General features: G+C 45.7%; 1 protein-coding gene across 1 annotated transcript in view; it reads left to right on the forward strand.

The window, feature by feature from the left end:
• Nucleotides 1-5,433: 5,433 nt before the first annotated feature.
• The window catches only part of CCKAR (cholecystokinin A receptor), a 148,179-nt gene continuing 135,522 nt past the window's right edge, over nucleotides 5,434-18,090 (forward strand). Inside the window, exons 1-2 of the mRNA XM_073646442.1 lie at nucleotides 5,434-5,744; nucleotides 7,084-7,335. Of these exons, the coding sequence (XP_073502543.1) occupies nucleotides 5,612-5,744; nucleotides 7,084-7,335 (385 nt within the window). The 5' untranslated portion in view covers nucleotides 5,434-5,611. The remainder of the gene's footprint in view (nucleotides 5,745-7,083; nucleotides 7,336-18,090) is intronic.

Below are 18,090 nucleotides of genomic sequence, written 5' to 3' on the forward strand. Positions count from 1 at the left end.
GCCCCTCCAGCGTAAAAGAAGTGCGGCAGTTCCTAGGGTTGGTAGGCTACTACCGAAGGTTTATTCCCGGTTTCACCAAAAAGGCAGCGCCTATGCAGGACCTCCTGATAGGCCAGTCCCGAAAGGCCAAGAACCAGAAGCCGCCCTTCAAATGGGAAGAGCTAGAAGAAGAGTCCTTCCGCCAGCTGAAGATGGCCCTCACGGGGGATGAAATCTTGGCGTACCCGGACTATAGCCAGCCCTTCATCCTCTACACCGACGCCAGTAACATCGGGCTAGGAGCCGTACTGTCCCAGATTCAGCAGGGGAGAGAACGAGTAATCTCCTATGCCAGCCGAAAACTGCGACCCACCGAAAGGAACCCCGAGAATTACAGCTCATTTAAGCTAGAGTTCCTGGCCGTGGTATGGGCAGTCACCGAGCGCTTTAGGCATTACCTCGCTTCTTCCCGGTTCACCGTATACACGGATAACAACCCGTTGACACACCTGGACACGGCAAGACTCGGTGCCCTGGAGCAGAGGTGGATGGCCCGTCTGTCCAACTACGAGTTCACAATCAAATACCGGGCAGGACGCTCCAATACTAACGCGGATGCCCTGTCCAGGATGCCCAACCTGCCGGACGAAGGAGAAGATCCAGAGGGACTGGAAGAAGTTGAACTCCCTGCGTTCCACCGTCATGGGACTATCCAGTATTCCCACCGGGTAAGGGGTAAGCAGGCTGCTACGTTGAACCCCTTACCCCACTACAACTGGGCGGAAACGCAAGACAGCGACCCTGCCGTCCGACTGGTGAAGGAGATGCTGACTCGGCCGGAGGCTCGCCTTGAACCAGACGCTCCGGAGGAAGCCAAACAACTATGGGCGGAGAAGAGTCGACTATTCCTTTACAAGGGGAAGTTGTGCCGCAGAATGGTCAACTCCCGGACGCATGAACTACTCTGGCAAGTAGTGGTGCCACGAAGAGACGCAGCCATGGTGATGGAGGCATACCACGACGGAGCTGGACACTTCGGGTGGAAAAGGCTGGAGTTCCTGCTGCGCGAGCGGTTCCACTGGGTAGGCATGAGGGGAACCATCGAGAAGTGGTGCAGAGACTGTGGCCCGTGCAATCTGAGAAGGAAGGACCGGGCCAGCCAGAAGACTCCCCTGCAGTCCATCGTCACCCGGCAACCGTTGGAACTGGTAGCCTTGGATCATGTAAAACTGACCCCAAGCAGAAGTGGCTACGTCTACGCGTTAACCATCGTGGATCATTACTCCCGGTTCTTGGTTGTCGTCCCCGTCAAGGACTTAACGGCTCAAACAGCAGCTAGAGCCTTCCAGCAGCACTTCTGCCGTCCACACGGGTACCCGGACCAAGTGCTGACGGACCAGGGACCTACCTTTGAAGCGGAGGTCTTCCAGGAATTCTGCAATCTGTATGGCTGCCGGAAGATAAGGACGACACCCTACCATCCGCAAACTAATGGACTTTGTGAAAAAATGAACCAGGTGGTAATGGATCTTCTAAAAACATTGCCCCTGGAAGAACGCAGTCTGTGGCCTGAGAAGTTGCCCGATCTGGTGGACCTATACAACCACATCCCGGTAGGTTCCACCAACTGTACCCCAGCTTACCTAATGAGGGCGAGACCTGGTAAGTTACCTGTTGACCTGGAAATGGGAGTCCTGACACCTGAGGACACTTCACCAGAAACAGACTGGGACACAGAGAGGCAGCAGCAGTACCGGAGAGTACAAGAGAGCGTGGAGCGAAGTCTCTGTCAGGCTAGGGAAAGACAAGAGAAGACTTACAACCAGTATGCTCCCGCTGTTCCCCTGGTACCCTAAGAGCAGGTCTTGAAGAGGAAAAGACGGCTCCACAAGTTGGATGACCAGTGGGAGAAGGACCCGTACACCGTACTGCCCTCAAGCCACGAGAACCCGAAGGTCTGTACCATCAGTAAAGACGGAGGGGAAACCACAGCCATTGTATCCTGGGACCACCTGAAGAAGTGTCCCGAACAACTGAGGAACCCTGAAGAGGAACAAGAAGACCATCGACCCGTGGGAGAAAGGGAAGATATGGTTAGTACCGTGCTCGGGGACTTCCCTCGGTCTTGGACTCAAGTCAATGGTGCAGTTGTGGTACCCGTACTCACCTTCCTCCAACCATCATCCCAAGAACCTACGGAGCAACGGGTAGAGCTGGAAGAACAACCGGTCCAGGAGGCAGAAGACTCCACACGAGTAGAACAGGAGAATCAACCCTCTGCTTATAGTGAGCCTGCCGTACCCCTAGTGAGACAAAGAGCCGGTAGACAGCTGCCCAGTTTACCCTTGACAGCTCCTACACCCTGTAGTTCAGGGCCAGACAGTCAGCTCCGTAGGTCCACTAGGGCCACTAGAGGCCAGTTACCCGCACGCTGGAGAATTTGAAGTGTAAAAATAGTTTTATTTATGTTTATCTGTGTATTGTTGCTTGTGTATAATTTTGTGTTTCCAGTTGTTTTTAGGAAACCTTGGTGGATTTACCGGGAATCCTTGTATATAGTTGGAGCGTAACCCAGGATGGACTAGAGACTGTTAAGGACTCGGGGTAGGACAGACCCCTACCTGGTTACGTCTCCCTGTGTTGGTGAAATGGACACCTTTGCTTTTCTTCAAAGACTGCATCCGGTTGCGGACACGCCGTAACCATCTTATGTGTTTTTCTTATAGTATTGTTATTGTTATACTTTGTTATGTTTTTCTAAATGTGTTTAGTCCCGGAGTACTAAATTTCACTAGGGGGGAATGTGGCACCCCAGGGGTCTGGTTTTCCACAGTAATGTAATGTTATGTCTGAGAGCAGGTGGGAGGTCCTTTGGTCAGGGATCCTGTGCATGCCACACCTCCTGCCCAGTCTTGGGAGGGGAAGAACTTCCCCTGTATAAACCCGGGGCTGAGGCAGGGTGAGTCAGACAAGGAGAGTGGAGACAAGAAGCAGCATAGGAAACAGCAGAGTTACAAGGAGTCAGGGGCTGGCAGCTGCAGAGCTCGCCCTGACTAAGAAGATTCTTTACCGGACCCGGAGTCCGAGGCTGTGGGGACTAACTCCTACCCAGCAGCAGAATCCGTCAGGCAGGGGATTTCAGGTCCTCTGGCCCAGAAGCCCGAAGGCACGGTCACACGCGTGGGACCAGCACCGCCATCGTGGAGCGGAAGCCATTAGAAGGCCCCGAGTCACCGGCCATACGGGTGAGCACCACACGGTACACTCAGGGACGTGGGCTACTTACATCAGCTTCTAGCAAGGTAGCCAGAAGAGTACAGTCAGTTTGGGAGGCCTACAACTACGCCTGGCCAGGGGAGATCCCATCTGCTCAAAGACTGACCAGGCCCCGTTTGCTAGCAAGTACTCCGGGAGGGTCTGTCGTTGTTACCAGTAAAGACCCTGAACTACACCGTACCGTCTCTGAGTGGTTCCTGCTACCCCCATCATCCACGTCGGCTGCCCTGAGGCCATACCCCTCCCGTTGGGGGTTATACTATCACGCTGCACAATCCTACCACCGGCCTCAGCGGTCTGCCCTGCAGCAGCAGCTTCCTGGCTGCACTCAACGGGTGGCGTAGTCATCAACTATTTACTACTAATAGACTGCCGTCTAGTTTGACTCCCTGGGCACGGACCGGGTCACCGCCACGAGACTACAACCCTCCACTGATCCGGCTCCGGGTAGGCTCCCGCGTGCGCAACGCAGCGCGACACAGGCCCAGGGGCGCGTCATATGTGCAGTGTGTGTATATATACATGTGTATGTGCAGTGTGTGTGTATATATACATGTGTATGTGCTGTGTGTGTATATATACATGTGTATGTGCAGTGTGTGTATATACATGTGTATGTGCAATGTGTGTATATATACATGTGTATGTGCAGTGTGTGTATATACATTTGTATGTGCAGTGTGTGTATATATACATGTGTATGTGCAGTGTGTGTATATATACATGTGTATGTGCAGTGTGTGTGTATATATACATGTGTATGTGCAGTGTGTGTGTATATATACATGTGTATGTGCAGTGTGTGTGTATATATACATGTGTATGTGCAGTGTGTGTGTATATATACATGTGTATGTGCAGTGTGTGTGTATATATACATGTGTATGTGCTGTGTGTGTATATACATGTGTATGTGCAGTGTGTGTATATACATGTATATGTGCAGTGTGTGTATATACATGTGTATGTGCAGTGTGTGTGTATATATACATGTGTATGTGCAGTGTGTGTATATACATGTATATGTGCAGTGTGTGTATACACATGTGTATGTACAGTGTGTGTATATATACATGTGTATGTGCAGTGTGTGTATATATACATGTGTATGTGCTGTGTGTGTATATACATGTGTATGTGCAGTGTGTGTATATACATGTATATGTGCAGTGTGTGTATATACATGTGTATGTGCAGTGTGTGTATATATACATGTGTATGTGCAGTGTGTGTGTATATATTCATGTGTATGTGCAGTGTGTGTGTATATATACATGTGTATGTGCAGTGTGTGTATATACATGTGTATGTGCAGTGTGTGTGTATATATACATGTGTATGTGCAGTGTGTGTATATACATGTGTATGTGCAGTGTGTGTATATACATGTATATGTGCAGTGTGTGTATATATACATGTGTATGTGCAGTGTGTGTGTATATATACATGTGTATGTGCAGTGTGTGTGTATATACATGTGTATGTGCAGTGTGTGTATATACATGTGTATGTGCAGTGTGTGTATATATACATGTGTATGTGCAGTGTGTGTATATACATGTGTATGTGCAGTGTGTGTGTGTGATGACATGATTATATTTACATACATGTTGATTTTTTTGTTCAAGAATAAATATGGATTGTTGTACATGGAAAAAATAAGACATCCACTGAAAATAAGCCCTAAGGCCACATTCACACATTCAGTATTCAGTCAGTATTTGGTCAGTATTTTACATTAGCATTTGGAAACCAAGTGGGTGTTAAAAGGAAGAATTGGTGACGTGTTTCTATTATACTTTTCCTCTGACTGTTCCTGGTTTTGGCTTCCAAATACTGATGTAAAATACTGACCAAATACTGAACATGTGACCGTGGCCTAACCCATATTTCGAAGCAAAAAAATAATATAACACCCTGTCTTATTTTTGGGGGAGACACAGTGTATGTACCATATGCACACATGTATCTTCTTGATAGTCACTGCTATGTAGTTTTTCCTTTAATTTTGCAATGCAAACTTCACAGGGAGGTTCTCCTATTAGTGAATTATTATAGAAGGGTAAGACATGAAAGTAAAGTGAACAGAAAATGTCAGGTGTGCTGTCTTCTCTTTTTCTCTAAGTAGAAATGAGGAGGTCCTGACCAATACCCAGGGAGGAGGGTGGACCAAGCAGAATGAGCCCCCTTCAGTCTGTGTGCAGTGCATGCAGTGTGAGGACTTCCAGCCTGGATAGGAGGCTGCACACATCTCATAGGATTTCTGCAGCAGCCCTCAGCCAGCATCTTATTACAGGGAGGCATGTAGTAGTCTCCTATAAAGCCTCTCTAGAACACAGAGAATACAGTGTCAGACATGGAAACTCTGTATAATCTCCATGTGGACAATGAGACAAGTGAGAATGGGATATTTTGTGAGGTTACAGAGAATGGAGCCATCATCGGCTGTTTAGGGGACTATAACCGCAATACAACTCTTCCTGGTAAAGGTATGTGTCATAACTGTTGATATGGGTAAAATAATGCCTAGGTGTTGTCACAGTTTTCTAAGAGAGCTCGGTTGTTGACGTCCAAATGTTTATCATGTATTTCTTATGAACTGTTTGTGTTTTGTACTTATTGCAATTATTTGTAAAATATCAAAATCTAGAAGTGATGTTGGTACATTGGAATCAAACATTCTGTATCTGCTTAGTGGATAGTGCAACATTATCAATGGAAACGGACTAAAAACGACAAACTTTTCCCAATAAACGTGGACGTGCAAGCCATTCCGCTTTTGTCTTTTAGTGTTGAGATAAACTCGTCAAGCATTGCAGAGCTGAGTTTGTCATTTGTCAGTCGCTATCTCGAGTGTTAGTTGCAGTTTTACATGGACTGTAGGTAAATCTAATACAGTCATGACTTTGCTATGATATACAGCCATGTAGCAGAGCTGAACAGACATGGCTCTTTGCCACATCAGAATCTGTTGTGCAAACAATACAGCACCAAGCAGTTTAATGACAAACACAACTCTGCTACACCTGAATCTCGCTGTATGGATAATTGTAAGGACAGGTGCAGACGAGCGTACTATGGTCCGAGTGTGATCCGACAAAACATCGGATCGCACCCAGGCCAATGTTATGCTATGGGGCCGTGTACATGTCCAATATTTTCCTCGGACAAATCGCTGCATGTCCGTAGGTTGATCAGATATTCGGATTGCACTCGTCCATGCAAGTCAATGAGTCTGTGGAAAATATCGGCATCAGACTGCACTCTGATGACATCTGAGTGCGTGCGATTTCCATAGACTGACAGAATGGAGAGGATGGATGCATTTTCTTCTCCTCATCCGAGAGAATCAGAGTACACTGTGATCACACTCTGATTAAACTGATCAAACCGTGATCAGAGTGTAATTTGCATAATTGGCCCGATTCTCTTGGAAGAGAGAATCTATGGCCGTCTGCACCTGCCTTAAGGCTGAGTTCACATATGTCCATTGAATCAGGCTCTGTTTTTTGAGCATGATGCAACTCAACGGATCAGAACTGATGGCAAAACTGATGCAAAAATGAGTACTCCCATGGGGCTGGATCCCAGCATTAAAAGAAATGTGATCAGACCACCGGACAGTGCTTACACCTGTCCAGCTCAAAAACTGATGTGCCGATCAGGTGGAAATGATCCCATTGCAAACAATTTTTCTTGATAGCCAGATGGAAACAATTAGGCTTTGCCCTCCATATGTGAACCCAGCGTAAAAAAAAGTGATAATTAAGACAGTTAATATCTAATTACAAAGCCATTATGCCACATAAATCCATTTTTCTGTTACAGATTTGCACCATGCAGTGAGGATTTTCCTGTATTCTTTGATTTTTCTACTTGGTGTTCTGGGCAACAGCTTGGTTATAGTGGTGCTAATAAGGAACAAGAGGATGAGAACGGTCACTAATATCTTCTTATTGTCCCTGGCAGTCAGCGACCTCATGCTCTGTCTTTTCTGCATACCCTTCACTCTTATTCCTAATTTGCTGGAGGACTTTATATTTGGTAGCACAATCTGCAGCGCTGCTAACTATTTCATGGGTAAGTGAACTATTTATATGCAAAACACAGACTTTATCTTGATCAAAAGTTAGGGATGAGCATATATCATGTGAGCAAACTGTTTATCAGACTGGCAAAAGATGGAACTGGTATTATAATTATTTCGGTAGAGTAAAAGTTGTTCTTTCCTTCTCCGGGAGCAATGATGCATATAAATACTTTGGCCAAGGCAGAGGCTTGTCGGCGCCCTCCCCGATACATTCTCAATAGGGAGAGGGGAATACGCTGCTGCTGGACACCTGTGGTAGCGGCTTATCTCTCTAAAAAGCAAATGGTTGGCTATATTTAGAGGACCAGTCACTTGCCATAAATATGTACTTTTTACCTGGTGTAAATGCCACTTTTGTCCTGAATCTGGTGTTGTTTATTTTTTGTTCTTGCCCCTTTCTGTCCTGAGATATGGCTCCTCTTTCATGTATGTAAATCTAGTCTTGTTAGCCAACTGGGCGTGATCCTCAACTCTTCTCAATATACAAAGAAATACAAGATCTCAGGAATGGAGACGGGCTGGAACAAAAAAAAAAATGCAGAATTCAGGAGGACAGCGGCATTTACACCAGGTAAAATAAATACATGTTTATGACAGGTGACAGGTCTTCTTTAAATTCAACATGCATGGTACTTTGCCATTTAATTTGTTGTTGGGGGACTGTAAAGACAACCTCGACACAATAGATGGTCGCCCATGCCAGATCTGGCTGGCATTGGTATAATGGGGTAGGTCACTTCTAAAGCAACCTGTCATCTGCACAAATGCTGTTTCCCTGAGGATATAGGGTTAATCTGAAGGTAAATAGCATTAAAATGCCGCCACTGAAAGCGCAACTACCTGGAGGAAATGTGCCAGAGGTGTATCTGGCACCTAGGGCAAGAATTCAGTTTTGCACCCCCCACCCAATCCCAAGCACATATGCCATTTGCACACTTAAAGTCACGTGCCGACGAGCTGCTCTTCCTAATGTTCTGTGAAAAACTGAGAAGCTGAAAGAAAAGCTCATTGTCACGTGACTGTAAGTATGAAAATCGCAAATGAGTGAAGTTGCCATATGACTGATGGAATCTGAATCCTGACAGTGAGGATATTACTGTTAGGATCGGCAAGCCGCAGCGCTTCATTTTATAACTAAAGGGCTTGTTCAGGTTTGAGATGAAAGCCTGCAGTCACTCTATGTGATTGCAGACTTCTGAATTCTCACAGCACATTCACTTCACACAATTTTAGGATTCTCCCTTGTCAGTGACAAGAGTGGATGGTCTTTCAGCACAAGTATGCAACTTGTATACTTCTGACCATATTCTGACTAGACGTGCCAAGTCTCTCTCAATTTATTTTCATTGAGTGAAGACACGCATGTCTAGTCAGCACTTGACTGCTTGTATGCAAATCGCTGGCAATAGAGAATTCTGACAGCGTGCAGTGCGCACTGTGAGAATTCGGAAGTCTGCAGTCAAATAGATGACTGCAGACTCATCAAAAACTTGGACAGCCCCTTTAATGCTCCTAACATAAATAAAAACATTTACATCAGGGTACCTTATAGATGACATTGTCTCTGGAGTCATTCTCTTTCTTTTCTTCATCTTGTCCAGACGCTATGATGACTTTTCACAGCCACAGCTTGTCTCTGCAGACTTTCATCTTCTCCAGTCTTCTGCAGCACATCCCTACACTATGTCCCCCCCTATATGGCCCAGTCTCTATACTGTGCCCCCTCATCACACTCTCCCTCTTGGCTGTACACTTATACAGTCCCCCCATGCTACCCCCCACAACCCTTCTGTGCCTACTCACACTTTTCGCCCCCACACTGTCGCCTCACATTTCCCCCCTCCTTCCTCATGCTGTCTCCTCTCACATCCCCGCATCTAACCATACTGTCTCCTCATATATTTACCCCCTCGTTCTCCATACTGCATCCTCACACACCCCTCCGACTCGCCATACTGTGTCCGCACCATCCCATCACCCTCGCTCCCCATACTGTGTCTGCATGATTTTTTCCCTAACTCCTCATACTGTGTCCGCATACATTCCCCCTCACTACTCATACTGTGTCCGCACCAATCCCCCCACTCTCCATACCGTGTCTGCACCCATCCCCCCACTCACCATACTGTGTCCGCATCCATCCCATCACCCTTGCTCCCCATACTGTGTCTCCATACATTCCCCCTCTCGCTACTCATACTATCTGCAGCCATCCCCCCACTCACCATACTGTGTTTGCACTCATCCCCCAAGTCCCCATACTGTGTCTGAATCCATCTCCATACTCAACATACTGTGTACTCAAATCTTCTCCCACAAATCATACTGCGCCTGCATCCATCCCCTCACCCACCATACAGTGTCTGCACCCATCCCCTCATTCACCATACTTTGTCTGCACCCATCCCATCACCCTCGCTCCCCATACATTCTTCCCCTTGCTCATTATACTTTGTCTGCATATAATCCCCCCTCGCTACTCACACTGTGTCCATCCCCATCCCCCAACTCATACTCTATCTGCACCCATTCTGTGTCCGCATACATTCCACCTTCGCTCCTCAAACTGTATCCGCATCCATCCCCCCACTCACCATACTTTGTCCTCACAATTCCCACCCTCGCCCCCATACCCCATACTGTGTCCACATACATTCTTCCCCTCGCTCCTCATACTGTGTTCCCATACATTCCCCATCTCGTTTCCCATACTGTGTCTGCACCCATCCCATTAGCCTCGCTCCCCATACTGTGTCCACATACAGTACATTTTCCCCTAGTTCCTCATACTGTGTCCACATACATTCCCCATCTTGCTACTCATACTGAGTCCCCACTCCCCATGCTGTGTCTGCACCCATCCCCACACTCACCATGCTGTGTCCGCACCTGTCCCCCCACTCACCATACTGTGTCTGCACCCATCCCCCGCTCACCATGCTGTCTGCACCCATCTCACACTCACCATACTGTGTCTGCACCCATCCCCCCGCTCACCATACTGTGTCTGCACCCATCCCCTCCCTCGCCCTCATACTGTGCCTGCACCCATTCTCCCCATTCTGTGTCCACATAGATTCCAGCTTCGCTCCTCATACTGTGTCCTCACCCATCCTCTCACCATACTGTGTCCGCACCCATCACCCTCGCTCCCCATACTATGTCCACATACATTCTTCCCCTCATTCCTCATACTGTGTCCGCATACATTCCCTCTTACTACTCCTACTGAGTCCACACCCATCCTCCTACTCACCATACTGTGTTTGCATCCATCCCCCACTCTCCATACTGTGTCCGCACTCATCCCATTACCCTCGCTCCCCATACACCCATACTGTGTCCACATGCATTCTTCCCCTAGCTCCTCATACTGTGTTCCCATGCATTCTCCCTCTCGCTACTCATATTGAATCCGCACCCATCTCCCCACTCACAATACTGTGTCTGCACCCATCTCCCCACTGTGTCTGCACCCATCTCCCCACTGTGTCTGCACCCATCTCCCCACTTTCCTTACTGTGTCTGCACCCATCCCATCACCCACGCTCCCCATACTGTGTCCACATACATTCCCCCTCTCGCTACTTATACTATCTGCATCCATCCTCCACTCACCATACTGTCTGCATCCATCCTCCACTCACCATACTGTGTCCTCATGTATTCCATCACCCTCGCTCCCCATACTGTTTCCACATGCATTCTTCCCCTCGCTCCTCATACTGTTCCCATACATTCCCCATCTCGTTTCCCATACTGTCTGCACCCATCCCATCAGCCTCGCTCCCCATACTGTGTCCACATACAGTACATTTTCCCCTAGTTCCTCATGCTGTGTCCACATACATTCCCCATCTTGCTACTCATACTGAGCCCCCACTCCCCATACTGTGTCTGCACCCGTCCCCCCACTCACCATGCTGTGTCTGCACCTGTCCCCCCACTCACCATGCTGTGTCTGCACCTGTCCCCCCACTCACCATGCTGTCTGCACCTGTCCCCCCACTCACCATGCTGTCTGCACCTGTCCCCCCACTCACCATGCTGTGTCTGCACCTGTCCCCCCACTCACCATGCTGTGTCTGCACCTGTCCCCCCACTCACCATGCTGTGTCTGCACCTGTCCCCCCACTCACCATGCTGTGTCTGCACCTGTCCCCCCACTCACCATGCTGTGTCTGCACCTGTCCCCCCACTCACCATACTGTCTGCACCCATCTCCCGCTCACCATGCTGTCTGCACCCATCTCACGCTCACCATACTGTCTGCACCCATTTCCCCATTCTCAATACTGTGTCTGCACCCATCCCCTCACTCGCCCCCATACTGTGTCTGCACCCATTCTCCCCATTCTGTGTCCGCATACATTCCACCTTCGCTCCTCATACTGTATCCACATACATTCTTCCCCTCGCTCCTCATACATGTCTGAATCCATTCCCCCTCTCACCATACTGTGTCTGCATCCATCCCCGCACTTACCGTACTGTGTCTGCACCCATCCCCCCACTCGCCATACTGGGCCATACTTTTTTGACCCAGGGCCGGACTGGGTCAAAAAAGCAGCCCAACCTCACAAACCCCACCAGCCCACATACTATAAGGGTATGTGCACACGATAGGTATTGGGGTATTGGCAGTGCTTTGAATGCAGCATACCTAATGCTGCTTCCAAAGCACTGCACACAGGTGAATCCTTATGTGTTCATTGAACCATGCGAATTCACCGTATTCTATACATTGCACTGATATAATGTCTCTTACGGAGACTAGCATCTGGAAAGACGCGCCACATATCCGTGTCTGCAAGTGATCCGCAGGTGCACGGATAGGCATAGTAAACATGGGATTTCTACAAATCCCATCCACTATGCTGTAACATCTGGCAGCTGCTTGCAATCTGCAGCAATTACTGATCGTGTGCACATACCCTAGCACTCATTACCCCGATCAATGAATTTTGCTTCACTTTGTCATGCCCATCACACTCCTAAAAGGAATTATTTGAAAAGCCGCATGTGAATGGCGCCACAGTGCGTATGATCGGCCACAGCTCCATTTACATGGTGCTCTACAGAGCTCCGATTCACGGGATCATGGGGGTCCCAACAGTCGGCTCTCCAGCGATTGGACAGTTATCTCCTGTCCAGAGGAGAGGGCATTACTTGGGATAATTAATTTAAACAGGTTTTCCAATATTTATGTTTATTTGGCCACAGTAATATTGAAAATACTAAACCAATATTGACGCCTCTCCAGACTGGACAGGACTGGAGAAGTGGTATTGTGCAGTGTATATATACAGGACAGGAGAAGTGGTTCTGTGTAGTGTATATATACAGGAGAAGTGGTTCTATGCAGTGTATATATACAGGACAGGAGGAGTGGTACTGTGCAGTGTATATATACAGGACAGGAGGAGTGGTACTGTGCAGTGTATATATACAGGACAAGAGGAGTGGTACTGTGCAGTGTATATATACAGGACATGAGAAGTGGTACTGTGCAGTGTATATAGACAGGAGAAGTGGTTCCGTGCAGTGTATATATACAGGAGAAGTGGTTCTATGCAGTGTATATACAGTGCTGGCCAAAAGTATTGGCACCCCTGCAATTCTGTCAGATAATACTCAGTTTCTTCCTGAAAATGATTGCAATCACAAATGCTTTGGTATTATTATCTTCATTTAATTTGTCTTCAATGAAAAAAACACAAAAAGAATTGTCCTAAAGCCAAATTGGATATAATTCCTCTCCAAACCTAAAAAAAAGGGGGTGGACAAAAGTATTGGCACCCTTTGAAAAATCATGTGATGCTTCTCTAATTCGTGTAATTAACAGCACCTGTAACTTACCTGTGGCACCTAACAGGTGTTGGCAATAACTAAATCACACTTGCAGACAGTTAACATGGATTAAAATTGACTCAACCTCTGTCTTGTGTCCTTGTGTGTACCACATTGAGCATGGAGAAAAGAAAGAAGACCAAAGAACTGTCTGTGGACTTGAGAAACCAAATTGTGAGGAAGCATGAGTAATCTCAAGGCTACAAGTCCATCTCCAAGGACCTGAATATTCCTGTGTCTTCTGTGCGCAGTGTCATCAAGAAGTTTAAAGCCCATGGCACTGTGGCTAACCTCCCTAGATGTGGACGGAAAAGAAAAATTGACGAGAGATTTCAACGCAAGATTGTGCGGATGGTGGATAAAGAACCTCGAATAACATCCAAACAAGTTCAAGCTGCCCTGCAGTCCGAGGGTACAACAGTGTCAACCCGTACTATCCGTCGGCGTCTGAATGAAAAGGGACTGTATAGTAGGATACCCAGGAAGACCCCACTTCTTACCCCGAGACATAAAAAAGCCAGGCTGGAGTTTGCCAAAACTTACCTGAGAAAGCCTAAAATGTTTTGGAAGAATGTTCTCTGGTCAGATGAGACAAAAGTAGAGCTTTTTGGGAAAAAGCATCAACATAGAGTGTACAGGAAAAAAAGAGGCATTCAAAGAAAATAACACGGTCCCTACAGTCAAACATGGTGGAAGTTCCCTGATGTTTTTGGGGTTGCTTTGCTGCCTCTGGCACTGGACTGCTTGACCGTGTGCATGGCATTATCAAGTCTGAAGACTACCAACAAAATTTGCAGCATAATGTAGGGCCCATTGTGAGAAAGTTGGGTCTCCCTCAGAGGTCATGGGTCTTCCAGCAGGACAGTGACCCAAAACACACTTCTAAAAGCACTATAAAATGGTTTGAGAGAAAGCACTGGAGACTTCTAAGGTGGCCAGCAATGAGTCCAGACCTGAATCCCATAGAACACCTGTGGAGAGATCTCAAAATGGCAGTTTGGAGAAGGCACCCTTCAAATATAAGGGACCTGGAGCAGTTTGCTAAAGAATGGTCTACAATTCCAGTAGAGCATTGTAAGAAACTCATTGATGGTTACCGGAAGCGGTTGTTCGCAGTTATTTTGGCTAAAGGTTGTGCAACCAAGTATTAGGCTGAGGGTGCCTATACTTTTGTCCGGCCCTTTTTTGGAGTTTTGTGTGAAATGATCAATGATTTGATTTTTGCTTCATTCTCTTTTGTGTTTTTTCCTTGCAAGCAAATGAAATGAAGATAATAATACCAAAGAATTTGTGATTGCAATCATTTTCAGGAAGAAACTGAGTATTATCTGACAGAATTGCAGGGGTGCCAATACTTTTGGCCAGCACTGTATACAGGAGAAGTGGTTCTGTGCAGTGTATATATACAGGACAGGAGAATTGGTTCTGTGCAGTTTATATATACAGGACAGGAGGAGTGGTACTGTGCAGTGTGTGTATATAGAGATACTTAGATTTGCACCGTCTCAGCCCGGCACCTTGTCACTTCTGGAACCCTTGCCACCTTAATATAGCCCACCTCTGCTTCATGAACAATGTCATTTTGTAACCACATTAGTATTTTCCCAGTGAATACTGGAGGAATGGTACCTGTGTGAATGACTGTTCGGACAATGACAAGCTCTTCAGAGCAAACTCTGCAGTTAGAGGCATTAGAAGCTATTAATTAGTGCACAATATATAAGACCAACTTTTCAAAGTCAAATCTGTGTCTGGATTGTCCATACTAAACTCTTAGAACTCTGAGTTGTCCAGTCATTTGTTTATTTACCCTTCATTAAGATAAGTAGACAAGCAGATAACCTCAGACTCCACACAGAACGCATGACTCACTGATACACAGTGGTACACTGACAACAGTAGCCAGGCAGCCCATTTTATGACCTGACAGACCAGCCCGCCGGGCATCTGCCTGATAAAGCAGATTAGCAGTCCAGGCCTGCGTGCACCCATCACCTCCCTCGCCCCCATATTGTGTCTGCACCTATTCTCCCCATTTTGTGTCCGCATACACTCCCCCTTTGCTCCTCATACTGTATCCACACCCATCCCCCCACTCACTATACTGTGTTTGCACTCATCTCCCGACTTGCCATACTGTGTCTGTTATTTACAATTTGGAATAACCCAACAAGAACCCTCACTAACAAGTCCTAAAACTTAACTTTTATTATGAATTAAAATAGTGGGGTATTATTAAACATGAAACATTCTGTCCCTATATTGCCTGAACCATTCTAATATACTGTGGAGGCGATTGTCAAAATATCAGTTAATGACACCCCGGGGTGTCAACACTATAAGGCAGATAGGACAGTTTTTACTGGAGCATATATTCCCCCTACATGTTTCACCACAGATGCGGCGTCATCAGGGAATGGGACTATACCTAGAATGGAGGCCAGCCAAAAAAGACTCATATATACACTACCGTTCAAAAGTTTGGGGTCATTTAGAAATTTCATTATTTTTGAAAGAAAAGCACATTTTTTTTTCAATGAAGCTAACATTAAATGAATCAGAAATACACTCTATACATTGTTAATGTGGTAAATGACTATTCTAGCTGCAAACGTCTTGTTTTTATTGCAATATCTACATAGGTGTATAGAGACCCATTTCCAACAACCACCACTCCAGTGTTTTAATGGTACATTGTGTTTGGTAACTGTGTAAGAAGGCTAATGGATGTTTAGAAAACCCTAGAAAACCCTTGCACAAGTATGTTAGCCTAGCTGAAAATGATTTTTACCTGATTTGAGAAGCTATAAAATTGACCTTCCTTTGAGCTAGTTGAGAATCTGGAGCATTACGTTTGTTTGTTCTATGAAACTCTCAAAATGGCCAGAAAAAGAGAACTTTCATGTGATACTCGACAGTCTATTCTTGATCTTAGAAATGAAGGCTATTCCATGCGAGAAGTTGCCAAGAAACTGAAGATTTCCTACAATGGTGTGTACTACTCCCTTCAGAGGAGAGCACAAACAGGCTCTAACCAGAGTAGAAAGAGACCCCGCTGCACAACTGAGCAACAAGACAAGTACATTAGAGTCTCTAGTTTGAGAAATCAACGCCTCACAGCTCCTCAACTGGCAGCTTCATTAAATTGTAAACGCAAAACGCCAGTGTCAACGTCTACAATGAAGAGGCGACTCCGGGATGCTGGCCTTCAGGGCAAAGTGGCAAATAAAAAGCCATATCTGAGACTGGCTAATGAAAGAAAGATTAATATGGGCAAAAGAACACAGACATTGGACAGAGGAAGATTGGAAAAAAGTTTTATGGACAGACGAATCAAAGTTTGATGTGTTTGGATCATACAGAAGAACATTTGTGAAGAGTGCTGGAAGAGTGCCTGACACCATCTGTCAAGCATGGTGGAGGTAATGTGATGGTCTGCGGTTGCTTTGGTGCTGGTAAAGTGGGAGATTTGTACAAGGTAAATTGGATTTTGAATAAGGAAAGCTATCACTCCAGTTTGCAACGCCATGCTATACCCTGTGGACAGCGCTTGATTGGAGCCAATTTCATCCTACAACAGGACAATGACCCAAAACACACCTCCAAATGATGCATGAACTATTTAGGGAAGAAGCAGGTAGCAGCTGGTATTCTATCTGTAATGGAGTGGCCAGCGCAGTCAACAGATCTCAACCCCATTGAGCTGTTGTGGGAGCAGCTTGACCGTATGGTACGCAAAAAGTGCCCATCAAGCCAACCCAACTTGTGGGAGGGGCTTCAGGAAGCATGGACGGAAATTTATCACGATTACCTCAGCAAATTAACAGCTAGAATGCCAAAGGTCTGCAATGCTGGAATTGCTGCAAAGGGAGCATTCTGTGACGAAAGCAAAGTTTGAAGGAGAAAATTATTCTTTTTATCAAAAATCATTATTTCTAACCTTGTCAGTGTCTGGACTATATTTTCTATTCATTCTGCAACTCATTTGATAAATAAAAATATGAGTTTTCATGGAAAACACAAAATTGTCTGGGTGACCCCAAACTTTTGAACAGTAGTGTATATATAGCCTTTGTGCTACATACTAGAGCCAATGCGATTACATGTATCTTATTGCAGGAAGTGATTTATGTAAAACTCAGCCAACCACAAGTGATAATAGCACTTACCAGCAATCAAAACAACTTATGCATAATGAAGCGCTATCATAGGTTCAAGTTTCCTTTGGAGTGTCAGCTTTAGTGTTACCAGCTACCAATTAAAAGCAGTGTTGACCTTAACACACCAATCAGCTAGTCCCTCATCATCAGTGATGTCATCATGACGTGACGTGACATGATTGGATAGGACACGTCCCTTCATAGATGTCTCAACCACAATGATTGGCTAGTTATAATAGTGACATGGCACTTGCTGATAGGAGAGCATAGAACGCGTCGCCTTGGATAGTAAAACTATTTAGCATATCAAAATTGATCAATATTAGCACCATATAATATTAGCAAAATGTTTAAACAGTAGAAAGCGCCAAAGCTATCTCAACTGCTTTAATAATGATAATAAATATTAACATAAATTATTCATATAAATCACATAATGTTCTCTTTACATTAAGATTTATATAATCCAACTAATTGTTCAGATAAGGTAAAATTACCTATATCACTTCATCACATCATTTTATCCATATATGTTGCACCATAGCACATGAGGATATACAATTTGTGCCAGAAGAAAATTAAAAACAAGTTAAAAACAAAAACGTGAACTACAATTATTAACAAAAGTACCATATGGGTATATACTGTAGAAAGACTCCCTAATAATGGACAAATGCTCTCTAATTAGTATATGTTGAAATTTATTTACACTAAGAAGACAATTTCCAATTGTAT

The sequence above is a fragment of the Phyllobates terribilis genome, unplaced genomic scaffold (assembly GCF_046119375.1).
Source record: "Phyllobates terribilis strain yellow unplaced genomic scaffold, ASM4611937v1 Scaffold_1__5_contigs__length_1240528914, whole genome shotgun sequence".
Lineage (NCBI taxonomy): Eukaryota > Metazoa > Chordata > Amphibia > Anura > Dendrobatidae > Phyllobates > Phyllobates terribilis.